A 20,190-nucleotide genomic window follows, 5' to 3' on the forward strand; every position below is an offset into this window, starting at 1 on the left:
CGATGGGGGCGGGGCGGGGTCGCGCGTCGCCCGGGCCGGGCGGTCGCCGGGGGCGCGGGGGGGGGGCGGGGCGGGGGGCGGGGTGGAACTCGGCGGGGGGGGGGGGGGGGAGGGCGAGACCCCGCGACCCTCGAGGCGGAGTCGGACGCCGGTGGTCGCCGCGCGGCCCCGGGGGCGGCCCCTCGCCCCCCCAGCTCTGTCGTTGGTTCCGCCACGTGGAGACCCCCCCCCCCCGCCGCCCCCAGACTCCAGCCCCGACCCCCAAGGGACGCTCGGCCGCCGGCGTCCGCGATCCAGGGGTCCGGGGGTCTCGTCGTGGTGCGGCCCCTGCCCGCCCCGCCGCCGCTCTGGAGCTCGACGTGGGTTCACGGTCCGGGGACCCCCACCCCACCCCCACCCCACCCTCGTCGCACTGGGGTCGAGACTCCGGGGCTGCCCTCGGTGCCGACGGCTGTCAGAGGCCCCCAAAGTGCGGTGGCCGCCTTTGGGTCCTCTTTGGGGGTCGCACCCCAGTCAGGGATGCTCAGGGACCATCCTGGGGGGGAGGGGGGCCAGACCCGGAGCCGGGCCGACCTGCAGCCCCCCTTGCCTGCTCTGGTGCTCGGAGCCCCGTCTGGGACCCCTGGACCTCGGCTCCCGGGCTGAGCCTCTGCCCAGCATCCCATCGCATCCTGGACGCCAGGAGGGGGTGGTCCAGGGTCTTGGCGGCCCGTGCCTCCCACCAACAGCAGGAGAGTCTTGTAGGGTGCAGCCGGCACCTGGGTGGCAGGGGGTGGGGGGTCTCACCTTTGGACAGTACTCTCCGGATTGCCATGCCCTTCTCATTCATTCTCCATGAAGCTGGCCTCCTCATCCCGTAAAAACTTTTTCTGGGGGGCTGGAGCAATAGCACAGGGGGTAGGGCATTTGCCTTGCATGAAGGCGACCCGGGTTCGATTCCCAGCATCCCATATGGTCCTCTGAGCACCGCCAGGGGTGATTCCTGAGTGCAGAACCAGGAGTAACCCCCGAGCGTCTCCACGTATGACCCCAAAAAGAAAAAAAAACAACTTTTTTTTGTTTTTTTGCTAGTTTTCTAGAAATGCAGGGGGCTTGAGGGGAAGTCCTGACTCCCAGGAGGGAAATTCTTGGCTCTGCACCAAGTAATGGTTCTCAGCCTGGGCCGCGGCCGATCGTGCTCAGTGATCGGCCCCAGTGCTTAGCAGATGAGGTCGCACAGAAGCAACTTGACCCAGAGCACAGACTCCGTCAACGCCGTTTTCCTTTGGCTTCTGCAACCTTCGTGGTTGTCGGCGATCCCTCATGCCTAGTGAGGCTAGGTTGAGATCTTGGAAGGACAAAGGTGGGCTGGGTCTGAGGCCCAGCGGTCGAGTCCACACCACCCCGAGAAGCCCTGGGTTCTAGCCCTGCGTTGTATCCCTTCGCTCCCCCTCGCCCCCTTCCCCTCAAAAAAAGAGAAGTGATTGTTTCATGTCATTCCAGGGAGGAAGAAGGTGCTGTTATTGCCTTCAGTTTTTTTTCATTTTTCATTTCATCATCCTGTTAATCGTCGATTGCCTCGAGCAGGCCCCAGTAACGTCTCTTTCATCCTAGCCCTGAGATTATATTCAGGGCTCTTTAGGAGAATGAGACCCATCATTGTTACTGGTATTTGGCATATTTGGTGCGCCACGGGGAGTTTGCCAGACTCTGCCCTGTGGGCAGGCTACATTCGACAGCCTGCAAGTTTGTCCAAAGTAGGAATGAGATAATAAGATGCGGCCGCGCGGTTCCGGGATCTGGATTTTATAGTCTCTGAGTCTTGGCCGCTGATGGGATTACACGGCGCCAGGGGGCCAGGTGGTGGGTGTGACCCCCGCCTACTGGAATTTGGAGGATCTGGGTGGAAGATGCTCGACTCCAGTCCGAGTAGGCTTGGAGGTCTCGGCCCCGGAACCCGCGTGGCTTTGTCCCTCTGCCAGTACCTTCAGGTGTGCGGAGAGTGGTCTCAGCATGGTGGTGGCTGGTCCTGGAGGTCTCCGGCTGCCGTAGCCCTGGCCGGGGCGGGGAGGAAAGCTCAACCCGCTCCCCTCCAAGGGACTCCGGGAAGGAACACCGAGGCGCGGGGGCAGAGACTGCACTGGTCTCGTCCGGGATCTGGATTTTATAGTCTCTGAGTCTTGGCCGCTGATGGGATTACACGGCGCCAGGGGGCCAGGTGGTGGGTGTGACCCCCGCCTATGGAATTTGGAGGATCTGGGTGGAAGATGCTCGACTCCAATCCGAGTAGGCTTGGAGGTCTCGGCCCCGGAACCCGCGTGGCTTTGTCCCTCTGCCAGTACCTTCATGGGTGCGGAGAGTGGTCTCAGCATGGTGGTGGCTGGTCCTGGAGGTCTCCGGCTGCCGTAGCCCTGGCCGGGGCAGGGAGGAAAGCTCAACCCGCTCCCCTCCAAGGGACTCCGGGAAGGAACACCGAGGCGCGGGGGCAGAGACTGCACTGCTCTCGTCCTTCAGTTTATAGATAAGAAAGTCCAGGCCCAGGAAGGAGGAGTAACTCGGCCAAAAAAGTAGGATCTGGATTAGAAAGAGCGAAGGAGTGGGCCTGGAGAGAGGGTGTAGCGATCTCCCTTGCATGTAGCCAACCCGGGCTCAACCTCCAGCATCCCCGCAGGGTCCCCCAGGCACCTCCAGGCGTAACCCCTTAATGCAGAACCAGGAGTAAGCCTGAGCATTGATGGGTATGACCCAAAAACTAAGAAAAGAGGGAAAAAGAGAGACTCCTCAAATCCAAGGCTTGTTTTGATTTTTATGTGTTTGGTATCATGGCCGGGCTGTAGTCAACACTGCAGGAGGGAAGGAGAAGGACTTAGAAAAACAGAAGCTTTGGGGCCCAGAACTAGAGTATGGTGGGCAAGATACTTGCCTTGCCCATGGTCCATGGTTTGCATTATCTCCCACACACAACACGCAGAGGGGTGGGGTCGCCTGGCCCACACACCGTGGGGTCACCCAGAGCTGGGGCCAGCCCGAGCTCTGCCACTTCATGCAGGGGGTGAACTGAGCCTTTGCTGACGGGCCCTGAGGCCCACCCAGAAGGACCCAGGGGCTGGCGAACAGGGAGTATGAACACTGAGCTAGGAGTAAGCCCTAAGCGCAGTTGAGTATGGCCAAAGGGGAAAAAAAAACCCAAGGAAACTGTACTTAGTTTGTCACAGTGCTCTCCAGGCAGACGGCGGCAAACCATGGATCTGCCAAGAAACAACAGGTCTGGTTGTCAGCTGCCGACCCGACGAGGGCCAGGGCTCAGACAGACCCCGGTTCATATCGAGAAGTAGTGCTCTACTGCCAGGTGTCCGCAGAGACTAACGTGGGGCATTGCTGGGAGATGACGGACGGACTCCAGGAAGCTTCTTTCTCTTCCAAGGCCTAGTCTGGGGACCAAGCGGAAGGCTTTCCGCTTGTGCATGTGCTCCGTCGTGGAGCTCTATAAGCCGTAAGCGAACTGCAGTAGGTTGGCAGATAGTGACGGTCGGTGCCGTTGGAAGCGTTTCCCTCCTTCTGGCCCCGCTCAGGGAGAGATTGCACGTAAAGGGACGCGTCCCCTTGCTCCTGGCCTGGGCCCTGCTCCCTGGCCGTTCTTAGAAGCTTGAGGCCGCTGCTCTGTCTGAGCAGCTCCCAGGCCACGGGGGCGCCGAAGGAATGTCCATAGGCCGTCAGGTGTCCACCCGCATGTCCTACCCAAAAGGAACTTCGCGAGTGCCCAGGCTGAAGGGAGCGGAGAGGAAGAGTGTCGGTGCATCTCAGAAAACGGCCCCTGGCCTGGCAGACCCTGCGAGGCTCCCTGTTCGCCAGCCCCTGGGTCCTTCTGGGTGGGCCTCAGGGCCCGTCAGCAAAGGTTCAGTTCACCCCCTGCATGAAGTGGCAGAGCTCGGGCTGGCCCCAGCTCTGGGTGACCCCACGGTGTGTGGGCCAGGCGACCCCACCCCTCTGCGTGTTGTGTGTGGGAGATAAATGCAAAATGGACTGAGTGGGGCCGTAGAGGGGACTCAGTGGTACCCCGCGCGCCCCTCTGTGAGACGCCCTCCCTGTGGGCGCTGATTCCTCCGGCCAGCACCCTGCCAAGCGGCCGTCTTCCCCCCTTTCCCATCCCAGTGTGCCTGTTCTTGGCCCTTTTCCAGGATGTCATTGGGATCCAGGCGGGTTGCTAGCCAGTCTCCCCCCAGCCCCCCACTTTCCTAGGATATAAACATTTTTCCTTGGGAGGTACAGTTTGACCTTTAGATAAGGTTCTCAAGGTAGATGATAACCCTTGCCGGGGGGCACTGGAATGGAGTGGGGGTGGGAAGTACCCACAGGTGCATTTGGTGGGTGGGGGCACTATTGTTTGTGTGCTTGAAGATTTCCAAGGGGGGCATTGAATGAATTTTCTCCCCCCCACCCGCCAAAGGGGGAGGCAGGCCAAATAAGTTTGGGAACCTCTGGATCGGATGTTAACCAAAGCCCTTAACTGGATCTGGCATGCGTGGGGCCCCGAGTTGCTCCTCTGTACCACGTAGCCTCCACGCATTGCAGGATGTAGCCCTGGTGGTCCCCAGCACTCCTGGGAAGCTCCTCCCCCCCAAAGAAAAACACCCCAGACACGTTAACTAAGGAGAACAAGAATGTATTTTTTTTTTTTTTTTTTTTTTTTTTTTTTTTGCTTTTTGGGTCACCTGGCAATGCACAGGGTTTACTCCTGGCGCTGCACTCAGGAGTTACTCCTGGCGGTGCTCAGGGGACCCTATGGGATGCTGGGAATCGAACCCGGGTCGGCCGCATGCAAGGCAAACGTCCTACCTGCTATACTATCGCTCCAGCCCCAAGAATGTATTTTGAACAACCATAATGCATTCACTCAGTGAGATCTTTGATGCCTAGAGGCTGGAGCAATAGCATAGCAGTAGGGAACTTGCCTTGCGCGTGGCCGACCCGGGTTCAGTCCCCAGCGTCCCAGCAACCTCCCCGCCCCCTGCCCCGACACGCTGCCAGGGGTAATCGCTGAGTGCAGAGCTAGGAGCGACCCCTGAGTACCGTGAGGCATGAACGTCCCTCCACCCCCATAAGTGATGTCTGCCCTCCGAGACTCAACCTGAAATCCATGTTGGTTTTCTTCCCCCCAGACAAGCCCCTCCGAGGCGAGAGGCAGCCCTCCGCGTGCACAGTGCGAGACCCCTGATGGTGCCCAGACTTCGCTGTGACTCGGGCAGCCATTCAGGTGAGTGCGTGGCGGGAACCTGGGGCCGGTGGCGAGGCCCCTCTCTGCACCCCCATGCTCCGGCCTCACTCTCCCTCCCTCTGAGGCCAGGGGCTGCAGTTCCTTTGTTTCCGGAGAGCCAGCCCCCGGGCCACGCTCAGCCTGGCCAAGCAGCCCTCTCAGCGGCCCCTAGGAAAAACAGAAGGAAAGACAAGGAAAACATCCCCAGTGAAAGAGTGCGCCAGTGCGGTGGGCCCAGGCCGCCAGCCTTGGGGAAAGACGGCCGCTTGTGAATTAGGGAAAAAAGAAATGCGGATGCAATTTAGAACCTCTGCCAGGGAAGGCCCTGTCCGTGGATGGGAGCCGTCCCGCTCCGAAGTAGGCCCAGGGAGGATGGACAGTGAGGCACGGACAGTAGTTACACTGTCACTGTCCTCCCGTTGTTCATCGATTTTCTCGAGTGGGCCCCGTAACGTCTCCATTGTGTGATTGTTGTTATTGTGGTTGGCATATCGAATACGTCATGGGGAGCTTGCCAGGCTTTGCCGTGCGGGCAAGATATTCTCGGTAGCTTGCTGGGCTCTCCGAGAGGGGCAGAAGAATCGAACTCAGGTTGGCCGTGTTGGTTGCGTGCAAGGCAAACGCCCTACCGCTGTGCTATCGCTCCAGCCCAGTACGTTACACATAAGTCAAACTTAGCTGAATGTTTTGTCTTGATTCCATAATCAAATATCTGCTTATTTAGCATTAAGATATACATTTTTATGGGGGCGATGTCTTTTTTCTGTGCTAAGTGCAAGTAGCAATACTGTTGAGCGAATGAGTAAAGATATGCTGGTGATAATCATGTTCATTTTTTTCTCTCAAGTTTTTTTGTTTGTTTGTTTTTGTTTTTGTGTTTTGCTTTTTGGATCACACCCAGCCATGCTCAGGGCTTACTCTGGCACTGCACTCGGGAGTTACTCCTGGCACTGCCTGGGGGACCCTATGGGATGCTGGGGATTGAGCCCAGGCCGGCCATGTGCAAGGCAGACACCCTCCCCGCTGTGCTGTCGCTCCAGCCCTCCTCTCAGGTTTTGGTAAAATAAAAGCCGTCTTGTTTTCGTATCCCGCCCCTCCCCCCGCTTTGATTTTGGGGTCACACTTGGCGGTGCTCAGAGCTAAGTCAGTTTTCAGGGGTCACTCCTCGTAGTGCTAAGAGGATCATATCGGATATGGAGGTTGAACCCAGGTGAGCCGCTGCAAGGCAAGTGCCCTGCCCACAGTGTGGTTTCTCCGGGCAGTGGAAAGGTGTCTTTGGTCGGCTGGTGATGGGGGGGAGGGGATCGAAGAAGGGGCATGTGGTGCTGGGGCTGGCACCAGGGCTCCTGCCGGCACCGATGCCACTCCGGCCCTCTTGGACTGTCACTGTCAAACTCATCGGTGGTGGCTTTCCCAGTACCTTGGACAGCCCTAGGGAAACCAAGTTACCTGAGAGCCGCTGACCGACAGGGTGTCTGGTTTGGATTGGAAGTTTCTAGATGGGCTCAGTTCACGGTTGTGTTTTGTTTTCAGTCATTAGCCCAGGCCTGTGCCAGGGACTCGGCGCTTCCTTGAGAGAAATGCAGTTACCGCATAAGGAAGGGCACCGGCCTGGTCTTGGGGAGGTGCATGATGGGAGCCAGCAGGAAACCGGGACGCGTGCCAGGAGAGCTGTTAGCACTTGGCCGGCTGCTGAGGGTCCTGAGTGCTGCTCTGCTGCCGCCTGCGTCCCTGCCCGTCGGTCGCTCCAGAGACCCCTCCGGGGCGTGTTCAGACCGATGACCGAACCCCAGCTTCTCGCCGTTTTCCCTCGCAGGGTTCGTGCAAGTCTGCAAACATGTTCACCGTTTCTCAGACCTCAAGAGCGTGGTTCATCGACAGAGCCCGCCAGGCTCGAGAGGGGCGGCTCGTGCAGAAGGAGCGGGAGCGGGCGGCCGTGGGAATCCAGGCCCACGTCCGGGGTTTCCTCTGTCGGACTCGACTGCAGAGATCGATCAGGTGGGTCCCCTTGTGCTCCTCGGCCTGGTTTTCCTTGCTCCCAGTCGACGACAAGGGAAGGTGGCAGTTTCTTTTACACGCTTGAGCAGCCTTCCAGCTCTGCGAGCTCCTCGTTGAAAGTGTTGTCGTCACTGGGGGGCTGGGGTGGGGGGAAAAGTGGAGTTCAGTGGGCTGGAACGCTTGCTTTGCACGTGAGAGGCCAGGGTTCAATTCCAGGGTCGCGTGACTTTCTGAGCACTGCCAGGAGCAGGTCTGAACAGCCTGCAGGGCGAAGCGGCTGAACACTGCTGGGTGTGGCCCTCTCCCCCAAACAAAAGTAATGCTAAATTTTTAAACCTTTCCTAGGAGAGAGATTGATGACTATTTCGAAGACGAAGACTCTGGGTCCAATAGAAGAAGTGCTCTTGGTGTTTTTAAGATTGCCAGGAAGCTGCTATTTGTGTTCAGATTTAAAAAGGACAATGAGGTAAGATAATGGTCGAAAACTTCCACCACGCCCGCTCTCTGCCAGGCGTCATTTCTCAGCATTTTCTACAGACCCGCTCGTTCTGCCTCCACGGCAGCTCTCAGCTGGCTTTCCTCGCATGTCTTGCTGGGACTGGGAGCAGCGCTCTCCGCAATTGCTGTGCTTGTTCCACGCTGACTGTTGCGGGTCTCAGATGCACGGGGAGCTGGGCTGGTCGTGGAAATGAGCGAAGGAAGCCATTTCTGAGAGGGAAGCCGAGTGCCGGCCGCGATAAACGGCACCAGCCGCTGTGGTGGCGGGGGGCGGGGGGGGCATTTCCTACGTGAAGGGGACAGGTGCTGCTGGCCCCCAGCCAGTGGAGGACCAGTACTCTTGAGTTTTCACCACGGTGCTGGGGAAGCTTTGTACTTACTTTCTAATCTGTAAAACTTGGACTCGGTGCCTAACTTGGCCCTTCTTATTTTTTTCCACGTAGATTAAAACAAAATCGTTTTTTGCAATTCTAGAATTCGACTAGCTCACAAAGCTGCAGTCTGCAAATCAGTAGCTATAGGAAATCAGTTGACGGGAGCATCATCGTATCTGATCGCAGGGCTGTTAGGTCCTCGTCTAAGACTTTATTAAGCTGTTTGCTGCCTTAGAAGGTGCTGCACTGCCAGGAGTGATTCCTGAGTGCAGAGCCAGGAGGGACCCCTGTGCATCGCCGGGTGTGATCCGAAAAGCAAACAAACAAAAACCCAGAAGGTGCTGCATGGCTGCATATGCGGCCGCGCAGTCCAGAGACTCCAGGATCTGTGGTCGAGGCCAGTGCATGCCCGTGGTGGAGGCTGTGGGAAGTGGACATCCGGGTGGCTGCCAGGGCTGCTGGGACTCTGGGGGGCTGGGGGGAGCTACCCACCAGACTCTGGGGGGTGGAAAAAGCCAAACACCAGAGTTCTCAGCCTGGACACCAGGTACCTGGCGTTATTCGAAGATCTGCTGCCTGGCAGAGTGCCTGTGCCCGCCAGGTGCCACCACCCCTGGCCCCCCTCTTGTGCCCATGTCTCTCTGGGAAGCTGCTTACAGCCCCTGTCCTGCTCCTCCGCAGAGATTTGAGAAGTTGTGTCGCTGCATCCTGAGCAGCATGGACGCCGAGAACGAGCCGAAGGTAGGTGGCCTGGGGCAGTCTCCCGCGCGGTCCACAGCCAGCCTGCCTGGCTCTGCACGTTCCTGTGGGGTGGCGGGACTGTGCCACTGTGGGGCCAGAGGACAGCAAGGCGGGTAAGGCATTCGCCTTCCGTGCCGCCGCCCGAGATTCGATCCCTGGCACCCCACAGGGTCCCCTGAGCCCGACAGGAGTGACCCCTGAGCACTGCTAGGTGTGGCCCCAAAACCAAAAGTAATAATAGTAATAGGAGGAGGAGGACTTTGTCAGGACACACGCACAAGCAAATAGCCAATGGACTGAAAACTTCCACCACGTACAACTGACTCCTTCAAATGTGCATTATCCAAGAAGCAGAGTTCTGCTCTGACCTTCTGATTGGGGTGGTCAGTCCCCTTATTCTGCCCTTTCGTCTCAGTTTTAGCCTTTAAATAGGTCCCATTGGCTACTTGCTCATCCGTCCACCCTAACTCCCCGTCCTTCCTCACGGGCCCCTGCCCGGGAGCTGCGGCAGAGCAGCCGCAGCCCCTGACTGCCTGTTGCGTTTCTCTTCCCTGTTGGTAGATGTCGTACGAGTCCCTTGCCCTCTGCAAGGACCTGACCCTCCTGTGGATTAAACAGATCAAGGACATCCTGTGGTATTGCTGTGAGTTTCTTCAGCAGCTCAAGGTAAGAGCAAACGAAACGAAGAAAATCGCACGAGTAAATCCTTCCCACCGTGGGCCTTGCGGGCATTCCCAGAGTCCTCATGGTTCCCGAACGGCGAGACCTTTGGAGAAACTTGTCAGCCCCTGGCCACGCGTCCCGTTGGAGGAGTGTGATTAGACAGAGTCCTCTAACATGAGCCAGTTTGGAAGGTGTCTTCCAGACGGTGGGTGTCTGCCACCGTGGTCTGGACCCCAGGGGCTCCTTCGTCTTCCTTCTCACCCATTTGATGTTTTTGGGGTTTTTTGTTTGTTTGCTTGCTTTTTGGGTCATACCTGGTGATGCTCAGGGGTTACTCCTGGCCTTGCACTCAGGAAATACTCCTGGTGTTGCTTGGGGGACCATATGGGATGCCAGGGATCGAACCTGTGTCAGCCGCATGCAAGACAGATGCCCTCCCCACTGCCCTATCGCTCCGGCCCCCTCACCTGTTTGATGTAAAGGACATTTTATAGTCTGTTACAAAGCGAGCCCGGACAGAGACCCAGCCTGGGCATAGCTGGCAGCACATGCTAGCTAAGCTGAAGGAGAGCGTTGGGCTGTAGGATCTAGTCTGTACTCTGGCCTCGGAGGATGAGTGGAGGGAGGGACCTCTGGAGTGACTTACTGTCACCTGCTGCTTCAGCGCCTGCTGTTCGTTCTGACATCGCATCATCGCTGTCTCTTCGCCAGGGCCCAGAGGCCTCTTCAGCAGGCCGGGAGTGGAGCAGGGCTCCCAGGGCTCAGCTCACTCCTCACAACCAGCCTGGGAAGGGAGCTTGTCTTGCCCAATCAGCATACCAGGAAACGGGTGCAGAGGGATTAAAGAAACTTGCCTGGGGCCGTGCAGCAAGGAAGCCAAAGCCCCTGGGACCTCAGTTGTGTTTCTGTTCTTTGGCTCTGTCCACAGACCTAACCCTACACACACACACAACATACACACACGTACACACATGCACACATGCTTTTGAAGCCGTCAGGCCAGCCCTGATCGTACTCGTATTCCAGGAGCTCATGGGTCTCCGTTCCCAGTAGTTCAGATTCTGTGTTCAGGTACCCATGGGCTGAAGTCCTTGTTGAGTTCTGGAAGTGATACTTCCGCAGGAGACAGAGTCCCACTGAGAATCGCGACTCACTGACTTGAGCCTGAGTCACTCTCAGAGAAGTTGTGAGGTGAATAATATCCCCCTCTCTGGGACTGGGGGCCCTCTCCTTCTTGTGGGGGGATGGTTTGGCCACACCTGGCAGTGTTCAGGGGCTGTCCCAGGCTCTGTGCTTTCGGAGGGGGGGAGCATGCAGTACTGGGGAGGAGGGCAGGTCTCTTTTTTTGTTGTCGTTGTTATGGGTCACACCTGGCTCTGCGCTCAGGGTCACACCTGGCAGTGCTTGGCGGACACTATGGGGTGCAAGGGACTGAGCCCTGGTCGGCTGCGTGCAAGGCAAACGCTTTCTCTCTGGCTCTGGAGGCCGCGTCTCTTAACCTTGCTCTTTCTCTTGTTGCCAGCCTGAAATTTTACATGACTCCAGACTTGTGACGCTGTACCTCACAGTGCTTGTCACCTTCACAGACACTTCCACCTGGAATATTCTCCGGGGCAAAGGTAGGTGCGGTTTGTTTCTGGATCTTTCCTCGGGCCGGGGCTGTGGCCCTGGGTGCGGAGACTCCCAGGGTCCCTGGTGCCACAAAAACAAACCCTTCCCTGGGTAGCATTTCCATAGCGAGCCTGGAAATCTTGGCCGATGTTGGAGAGACTTTTTTTGGGTTTTGGGGACACACCTAGTGATGCTCAGGGCTTCTTCCTGGCCTGCATTCAGGAATCACTTCTGGCGGGTGCTTGGGGGACCGTAAGGGACGCTGGGGATCAGATCCGGATCAGCTGTGTGCCTGGCTGTACCTTTGCTCCCGCCGGTCTCCGCCCCTCTTGGTCTCCGGGGATTTTCCTCTCACGCGCTTTTCTTGATTTAGGGGAGAGCCTTCGGCCCGCCATGAACCACATCTGTGCGAATATAATGGGACACCTCAACCAGCGTGGCTTTTATCCTGTGCTCCAGGTCCGTGCCCGGCCTTCCCCCGGGACCCCAGGCTCCGCTCCCACACCCGCGCCCTCCCGCTGGATTTCCGGCCTGCCTTGGGCGTTTCTACCGCACTCTCCTCTCCTCCCTTCCTCCGGCCTGGGTGCCCTGTGTTTCGGAGGCCAGCAACTCTGGGACCCCATTTTGTCAGTACACTTGGGCTGCAGGACTAGCCTGGTCACTTTCAGGCTCCTTGTGGCAAGTGACATCTGGATGGCATCTGGAATGGTCTTGCTAGCTCTGTGCCCACAAACCGCCTCATCATACACCGAGCCCTCCAGCAGCCAGATTGCTAGCAGTCTAAAGGCCACGGGGCTGGGGGCGGGGCTCAGAGGGCTGGAGGCCACTTCCCCTGTGGGCTCAGGTCCATCCCTGACGCCCCATCGTCCTCTAAGCTCCGCTGAGAGCGACCCCCAAGCACCGGCAATTGTGACCCCAGCACCCGAAGGTAAACTAAAGAAAGGCTGGTCCTTGGAACTCTGGTCTAGAAGTTCCGCCGGCTGAGCGCCTCCTCCCTCTCCCTCGGAGGGCCTCCCCTGGTGGGTAAGAGCAGAGAGGGTCCGACCCGCAGCTCATCTTAGTGGGCTTCTCTGTGATACTGGGACTCCGAGTTGCCCTCCAGAACCAGAGGGTCTTGGAATTTTGTCTGATCTCCTCATTTTGCCACCTGTCCTTTTGCACGTTTGTTATTTGGGGGCTGGAGCGGTGTTCCAGCGGAGAAGGCATTTGCCTTCCATGCGGCTGGCCCGGGTTTGATCCCTGGCACCCCGTATGGGTCTCAGGAGTTACTTCTGGCAGTGCTCAGGGGACCGTCGGGGATACTGGGCATAGGATGTGGGTTGGCCACGTGCAGGGCAAGGCTCCTCTCTGGAGCTCCTACTCTCTCCAGCCCTTTCCTTCATTTTCTTGTAGACATTCCCATGTATATGCTTTTTTTTTTTAAATTCTTAAACACTCCTTTTACTTTAGGGTTTTCTTTTTAAATTTTTTTTGGTCGTTGTGAAATTGCAAAATTCTTTATTCCTTTATTTGGGTTTCAGGCATACATTGTTTCAACCCCAGTCTTTTCACCAGTGTCCACTTCCCTCCACCAATTCTGCCTCCTGCCTCCGCCTCCCCCACCAGTCAGCCTCTGTGAGAGGTACTTTCGTATATGCGACTCCCAACACTGCTTTGCGATACTCACTCATAGGGTTTCATCCGTACCCTTTATCAATTTTTTTTTTTTTGCTTTTTGGGTCACACCTGGCGATGCACGGGTTATTCCTAGCTTTGCACTCAGGAATTACTCCTGGCAGTGCTCGGGGGACCCTATGGGATGCTGGGAATCGAACCCGGGTCGGCTGCGTGCAAGGCAAACGCCCTCCCCGCTGTGCTATTGCTCCGGCCCCCTTTACCAGCTTTTAGCATTATCCTTCTCCATATTCTTTCAGTGTACCTTTTTTTTTTTAATTAAATCACCCTGAGATAGGCAGCCACAAAATTGTTCCCTATCTCAGTCTCAGTCATACAACACTGTCCCCTCACCAGTGCACATTTCCCACCCCCAGTGTCCCCAGTTTCCATCTTGCCCACTGCCCTTCCCCCTCGCCCCTGTCCAGAGTCTCTTTTTTAATGTAAAGTTAACTCCGGGGCCTGAAGATCGTACAGCGGGTAGGGCCGTAGGGCGTTTGCCTTGCACGCGGCCAGCCCATTCTCGATCCTCAGCTTCCCTTGTGGTCCCCCAAGCACCGCCAGGAGTAATTCCCGAGTGCGGTTAGGAGTGACCCCCGAGCACCACTGGATATGGCCCCGAAACAAAACCAAAAACCAGAAGTGAAAATAACTCCGAAGTCTGCGTCCTCCCCTGACCAGTCAAAATGTCTCTTTCAGACCCTGTTGACCCGTGGCCTGGCGAGATCCCGACCTTGCCTGTCCAAAGGCCCGCTGACGGCCGTCTTTTCCCTCGCCTTGCGGTAAGTCGGGGTGAGGCTGTCGGCCTTCCCCGCAGGCGTCCTCTGGGTGAGAAGTGACAGGAAGTGTTGGTCTTGGTGAGAGTGGCCCGTCGGGTTGGCGCTTTTCCTTTTTTGTTTTGGGGCCACGCCCGGTGATGTGGCTTACCAGGTTCGCGTAAGTCTTACTCCTGGCTCTGCGCGCGCTCGGGATCCCTCCTGGCAGGACTGGGAGAACCTGACGGGATGCTGGGGATCGAACCCGAGTCAGCCGTGCGCAAGGCCGGCTCCCTCCGCAGTTTACTCTCACTCCGGCCCGGCTCCGTCTTTCTCGTCCCTTTCCTTGCTCCCACGGTTGCCACGCTGGGGTCACACACGTGCATGCGTTGCCTGCGGGGACGGCTCATCTGGACAGGGTGCTTGCCTAGGTGATGGCGGGGCATGGCGTCTCTCCGGTCACAGTGCTCTCACAACAATCTGCTTGTTGCGCTCACCAGAGCACTGCTCAGCACCGCTTCCCCCCCTTCTCCTCATCCTCCTCCCTCCTCCCCCTCCCTCTTCCCTCCTCCTCTCTCGGTCCCTCCTCTCTCCTCTCTCTCTGTGTCTCTCTGGGTCAGTGCTGTCAGGGCTCTCTGGGTACTGCAGCCCTCAGTGACTCTGCTCACATACACTGGGGTGTGATGCTCTGGAGGTGACACATGCCTGCGGTGCCAAGGGTCCCAGATGGCAGAGTCGCCAGGGCCAGGTGTGGTGGCTGTGGGTGGTCCTGGGCATCGAATCCCGGCTTCACAGCGGCAAGGCGGGCACCTTATTTACCCTGAGTTCCCATCAGAAATCACCAGAAATCCTGAGCATTTTCACTTTTCTTTTTCTTCTTTTTTTTTTTTTGTAGCTTTGGTTTTCCTCTTTTCTTTTGGGTCCACACCAGGCAGTGCCCACGGGGTGCTCCCAACTTGGTGCTTGGAGTTTGGTCCCAGTGGTGCTGGAGGAGCCCAGGGCTCCCCGTCTCAGCCTGCGCTCCAGCCCTGTGAGCCGTCACCTTGGCCCCCTGCTGTTCTCTCTCTCTCTCTCTCTCTCTCTCTCTCTCTCTCCCCCCCCCTTCTGTCTCTATATCTCTATCTCTTCCTTTTTATCTCTCTGTCTCTGTCTCCTCCCCTCTCTCTTTCTGTCTCCCTCCCTCCCTCCCTCTCTAATCTGTCTCTGTCTCTCCTCTCAGTTTCTCGTCTCTCCCTCCTCTCTTCTCTCTTCTTTCATTCTGTCTGTCTCTGTCTCTGTTTCCAGTCTTCATCACCATGATTAGGGGAGCTTTTCCATGTCCCACACTGCCTTTTTGCCTTTGGAGAGCTTCCTGGTTAAGATCAAGGAAATCTGAGTGGTGGAAGAGCCCTCGACGGGCCAGAGTGAAGGATGAAGGGCACGGGTTAGCGGCAAGGGTCTACCAGACACCCTGCGGACGTCTTTCTGTGCCCCAGAAAGGACGCGAGGTTTCTTCGCAGAAGCTCTGCCAGTGCCTCTGAGCACGACCAAGTTTAAGGAGTTCTGTCTTGTGGGGGGTGTGCGGGGGGGCTTTGGCCCCCCACCCGGCTGTGCTCAGGGCTCCGGACTGTGGTGCACGCCGGGCGCCACCTGCTACCCCCAGGCAGAGCCAGGGCTCACCTGTGAGCACCACCAGACGGGAAGCAGGAGAGAGCGCGACCTCTAGCAAGCATCACACGCTTGTTTCCTGCCTTGAGGGAGGGGACGCCGTGTCATATTCGGGCACTGAGCCGTCCTGGTACAAACAGGTTTCCCTGGAAGCTGGTTTGCCACAACTCCCACTGCTGAATCACCTGTTGGAGCATCTGGTTCCAGCAGCCACCGCGACTCTCCTGGGTCTGCCCCGGGCCCTGGGCTGGAGCTGGCCCCTCCTCCATCTCCCGAGAGCACAGATCTTGCCGCCCTGCCTGGCAGCCGCTCCTGCTCCAGCGTGCCTGTGATTCCAGGGGTGAATCACCGAGAGTTCCGCCCCGTGTCCTCCAGATTGCTTCCCCTTTAAAATGTGACTGGGGGACACCAAGGGGGAGGGCAGAGTGACGGGACAGCAGGGAGGGCGCTCGCCTGGCACGCGGCAGACTTGGCTTTGATCCCTGGTGTCCCGTGGGGTCCCCTGAACCCGCTAGGATTGACCCTAAGTGCAGAGCCAGGAGTAAGCCCTGAGCTCTGCCAGGCGTGGCCCCAAACAACCACCACGAAAATATGCGAGGCATGGTTTCAGGAGGTTAGGTGCTCGCCTCGCCTGCCACTGACTTGGGCTCGAATCCCAGTGCCACGTATGGTCCCCCAGCACCATCAAACTCCCCCCAAGAGAACCTTAACAATACCCATGGTTTTGTTACAGCTTTCCCTGTCTGTGTGGTAGGAAACATGGACTTGCTTGGGAAGGGCAGACTGCTCAAAAGCCTTTTTCTTGCAATACTGTCACTGTCACTGTCCTCCCATTCCTCCATTTGCTCGAGCGGGCCCAGTAACGGCTCGTTGTGAGACTTGTTGTTGCTGTGTTTGGCATATCAAATACGTCACGGGGAGCTTGCCGGGCTCTCCAAGAGGGGCGGAGGAATCGAACCTGGGCCGACCAGGTCGGCCGCATGCAAAGCGATCGCCCTACCTGCTGTGCTGTCGCTCCAGCCCGCAGGTCTATGAAATTCTCGCGGTACGTTCTGTGAAATGGAACATGACCAGGAACTCTTTGAAGTAAGACCCTGGGGTGGGGGAGTGATAGCACAGTGGGTAGAGCGTTGGCTTGCATGCAGCTGGCCTAGGGTTGCTCTCCAGCAAGCTGATGGGTTTCCCTGGACTCAGACCTCACTGGGTCTCGAGTCCCATCAGGAATGAGCACCGTCAGGTGTGGCCCCCTCCCCTCCGGAAACATTCAAACTAAGATACTCAGTGGGCTCGCCATGCCGGGTAGACTGAGAGTCAGTCAAATCCCCAGCCTGTGGATACACGGCCAGCAGCTCCTGAGTCAGAGAGCACTCCGTTCATGGGCCGTGTGTTTTCCTGACTCCCACGGGCACTGGTTGACACCTCACTACTTCCTCTCACGTCAGATGACGACCTGACCCTGAGGCTGAGCCATGGAGCCACTGGCCCTTGGCCACCCGCTGGGAGTGGCAGGCCCGGGAATCAACCCCGGCAGGCGCTCCGCTACCTGACGCCCCACTCACGCTTCCTCTCTCTGTACTTGCCTTGAATTCCGGGCACCTTTTTACCTATTGGGGGAATGGAGCACATGTCGGGTGCCTGCCCTGGGGAACCCTTCATGCTGGCGCCGCGTCGTCCTCCCTCTGGGCCTCCGGAGTGCCCAGGCCTGGTTGCTCTTTCCCCAAGGGCCTTCCCTGGTTGCGCGCGGCGCTGTCTGTTGGCCGAGCTCTTGGCAGCACCTGTCTCGTCCCTGCCTGCCCCGGCCTGCCGCACTCTGAGACCCGTGTGACGTGTGCCCTGTTAAACATGCGAGTGACTTGTGTCCGTAGGACCCTCAGCCAGCAGGGCTCCCGCACCCAGGGCCGACCAGCCAGACGCAGCCCCTGAGGCACGCTCGGGAGGTCGCCTGTCGGAAGCCAGGGACAGCCACCACTTCGGGTTCTTTCCGCTTGGAGGCTGTTAGGAGCAGGGTCACGACAGAACGTCGATGTCACGCTTTTGTGTTTCCGTTTTTCTTGGCTGCCGTCCTCGGAGTAGAACTGCCGGGTCAAGTGAGATCTTTGTGCTTAACTTCTGGGTTTGTTTTTGTTGGTCTGTTTGGGGGACAAACCCAGCTGTACTCAGCACGCACTCCTGGCTCTGCTCGGGAGTCACTCCTGGTGGCGCTTGGGGGACCATATGGGATGCGGTTCCTGAATCCAGTGATGCGGCATGCAAGGCCTGCATCTACCCACTGTGCTCTCCCCGCACTTAACTCTCTGAAGAGCTGGTTTCCAAAGCAGCTGCCCCGCTGGACATTCCCGCCGGTGCTGTGCGATTCACCACGTCCCCGTCCACCTTTGTTGCTTGTCTTGTTAGCCCAGTGTCCTGGGCGCAGAGTGGCAGCGTACTGGCTTTTGGAAACACCGTGAGGCTTCGTAACCCCCCTCCCTCTTCCATGACTTCTTAGCCCTAGTCTGTTTCTCTGGGGTGTCTGCATTTGTCTCCAGATGCTCTTTGTTCCTTTGCCTGTTTTTAGATACTTTGGTTTGGGGGCTACACTCAGCGGTGCTCAGGGCTTACACTTGGCTCTGTGCTCAGGGCCAACTCCTGGTGGGGCTCAGTGGACATCTGGGGTGCCAGAGATTGAACCTGGGGCAGGCGTGTGCAGGGCAAGTGGCCAGCCCCCTCTTTGCCTATTTTTAAATTGGATTCTATTCTGTTATTGTTAAATTGTAAGAATTTTTTATTTGTTTTGGCTGTAAGTCCATTATTGGATAGGTAAGTTTCAGATATTCCCTCTCATTCTGTGAGTCGTCTTTTTCTTTTCTCGGTGGTGTCTTTTGAAGCACAAGTTTTTAATTTGGGGCTCCTGAGCGGAGTACAGCACCTGGCCCACCTGGGTTCCATCCTTGGCACCCCTGAGGGTCCCCCAGGCACTGCCAGGAGCATAGCATAACCCTGAGCACTGCTGGGTATGGTCCAAAAACAACAACAGAATTTTTTTAAATTTTATTTTGATTTTGGTGTCAAATCTAAGAAGTTGCTGCCTGACCCAATGTCCAAGATAAACCTTTGTGTTTTTGCTAAGTGTTTTGTAGTGTTAGTTATGAAACTAGCACTTAGGCCTGTGTTCCACTTTGAGTTAAGTTTTTGAATACAGGTGTGAGGTAAGGATTGTTGTTTTGCTGTATTGTTTTTGTGGAACATCTGGGTAAACAGGAAAATGTAAGGGAGAAAAATTCTCATTCTCTAACTTGGATGGCTGTCAGCCAAACTTTGCCCATCTGTCTCCTGAGTCTTTTTTTTCTGTACATTGATTTTAGTGTGTTAGTATCTCGCCCGCACGGCAAAGCCTGGCAAGCTCCCCGTGGCGTATTCAACATGCCAAACACAGTAACAGCAAGTCTCACCATTTGTTGTGAGATGTTACTGGTGCCCACTCGAGCAAATCGATGAACAGCGGGAGGACAGTGCTGCCGTGCTGTAGTAGCGTCTGAAAATGCTAATACAGCAGGAGAACGCTGAAACCGTGCGTCTCACATGGTAGATCTGTGAGTACCTTCCCTGATCGGGACGGAACAGTGCGGCCAGCGCTGGGGAGGCCCTTGCCCTCCCTCCCAGCCTCTCTCCCGCCAGACACATGGTTCCTTAATGCGCCTGCTTAAAAAATGGTTATTTTACATGGGGCCGGAACAATAGCACAGCAGGTAGGGCGTCTGCCTCACACACAGGCGACTTGAGTTCAGTCCCTGGCATCCCATACGGTCCCCGAGCTAGTGATCCCTGAGTATAGAGGCGGGAGTAAGTCGTGAGCGTTGCTGGGTGTGGCCCATAAACAAAAGCAAAAATTTTAAAAAGTTTACTCGATGGGGCTGGAGCAGTAGAATAGCGGGGAAGGTGCTTGCCTTGCATGCGGTCGACCCGGCTTTGTTCCTCAGCATCCCACGTGGTCCCTGAGCATCGTAGGGCGAAAGCCCCCAAATAAATAACAAAGTTTACTCGAGTGATGTGCACCTCGCAAAGGCCCTTCAGTTGTAGAGGGCCCTGCATGTCATGCTGAGCAATTTGAATTCCATCTGGTAAAGAGCGGCAGCCCTTGAGGAATCTTAGACAAAGGGATGTGATCCGTTGGTCCTGAGGAATGCCAGGGCGGCAGTAAGGAGTGATGTCAGCATGAAGGTTAGTTGAAGGAAAAGTTTGGTCAAAGCTCTTGCTGTCGCCCAGTTTGAGGGGATAAAGGTCTGAGTTGTGCCTGTAGATGTAGACGTTGAAAGCAAAGTGTTTTGATATAGATTGAAAGGTGGAAAATGGTGTATTTCCAATAGTTAATGTTGAACGTCCATAAATCACTAATGATGATTTTTTAAATCATCCCTCTATTATGAACAAAGACGAGCTAGAAGTAGTTTTTGCTTCTGAGGATTTAAAAAACGAAATGGGCATTTTGCAAATATGCTTATCTTATAAATCTTGCAAATTGCCAGTAATGACAGTGATCTATTAGTGTGTTATTATTAATTTCATGGTTTGAAAATACGTGGCATATGGCAGAGCTTACAGAAATTACTTGAAGTTAATACACATTTGAAAAATATTTTCGATTTCCAATATTCTCAATGAACCCAAATGTTAATTTGGAAGGATGGAACGGCACACTTTATGGACTGTTCAGACCTCAGCTGCTTTGCCTTATATATCTCGGGAGGTTGCCTTTTTCTGTTTGGGGTCTCACCCAGTGGTGCTTGAGAGCTGGCAGTCAAACCGAGGCCTGCATGCAAAGAACACACCTAGCCCACCTAGTCATCTCTGTCCCCCTGTGGTCGCATCTTTGTAGTTTTGCACCTGATGCCTAAGTGATGGGCTGAGTGATAGCACAGAGGGGAGGGCGTTTGCCTTGCACGAGGCCGACCTGGCCGGCCCGGGTTCGATTCCTCCACCCCTCTCGGAGAGCCCGGCAAGCTACCGAGAGGATCTCGCCCGCACGGCAGAGCCTGGCAAG

The 20,190-nt window shown here is 56.6% G+C and overlaps 1 protein-coding gene across 1 annotated transcript in view; it reads left to right on the forward strand.

Annotated features, from left to right (window-relative positions):
• The first annotated feature begins 5,138 nt into the window (after positions 1–5,138).
• Positions 5,139–20,190, forward strand: part of UBE3B (ubiquitin protein ligase E3B) — a 49,264-nt gene continuing 34,212 nt past the window's right edge. Inside the window, exons 1-8 of the mRNA XM_056114472.1 lie at positions 5,139–5,233; positions 7,050–7,231; positions 7,577–7,697; positions 8,785–8,844; positions 9,406–9,510; positions 11,030–11,126; positions 11,492–11,577; positions 13,471–13,553. Of these exons, the coding sequence (XP_055970447.1) occupies positions 7,071–7,231; positions 7,577–7,697; positions 8,785–8,844; positions 9,406–9,510; positions 11,030–11,126; positions 11,492–11,577; positions 13,471–13,553 (713 nt within the window). The 5' untranslated portion in view covers positions 5,139–5,233; positions 7,050–7,070. The remainder of the gene's footprint in view (positions 5,234–7,049; positions 7,232–7,576; positions 7,698–8,784; positions 8,845–9,405; positions 9,511–11,029; positions 11,127–11,491; positions 11,578–13,470; positions 13,554–20,190) is intronic.

The sequence above is a fragment of the Sorex fumeus genome, unplaced genomic scaffold (assembly GCF_029834395.1).
Source record: "Sorex fumeus unplaced genomic scaffold, SorFum_2.1 ptg000025l, whole genome shotgun sequence".
NCBI lineage: Eukaryota > Metazoa > Chordata > Mammalia > Eulipotyphla > Soricidae > Sorex > Sorex fumeus.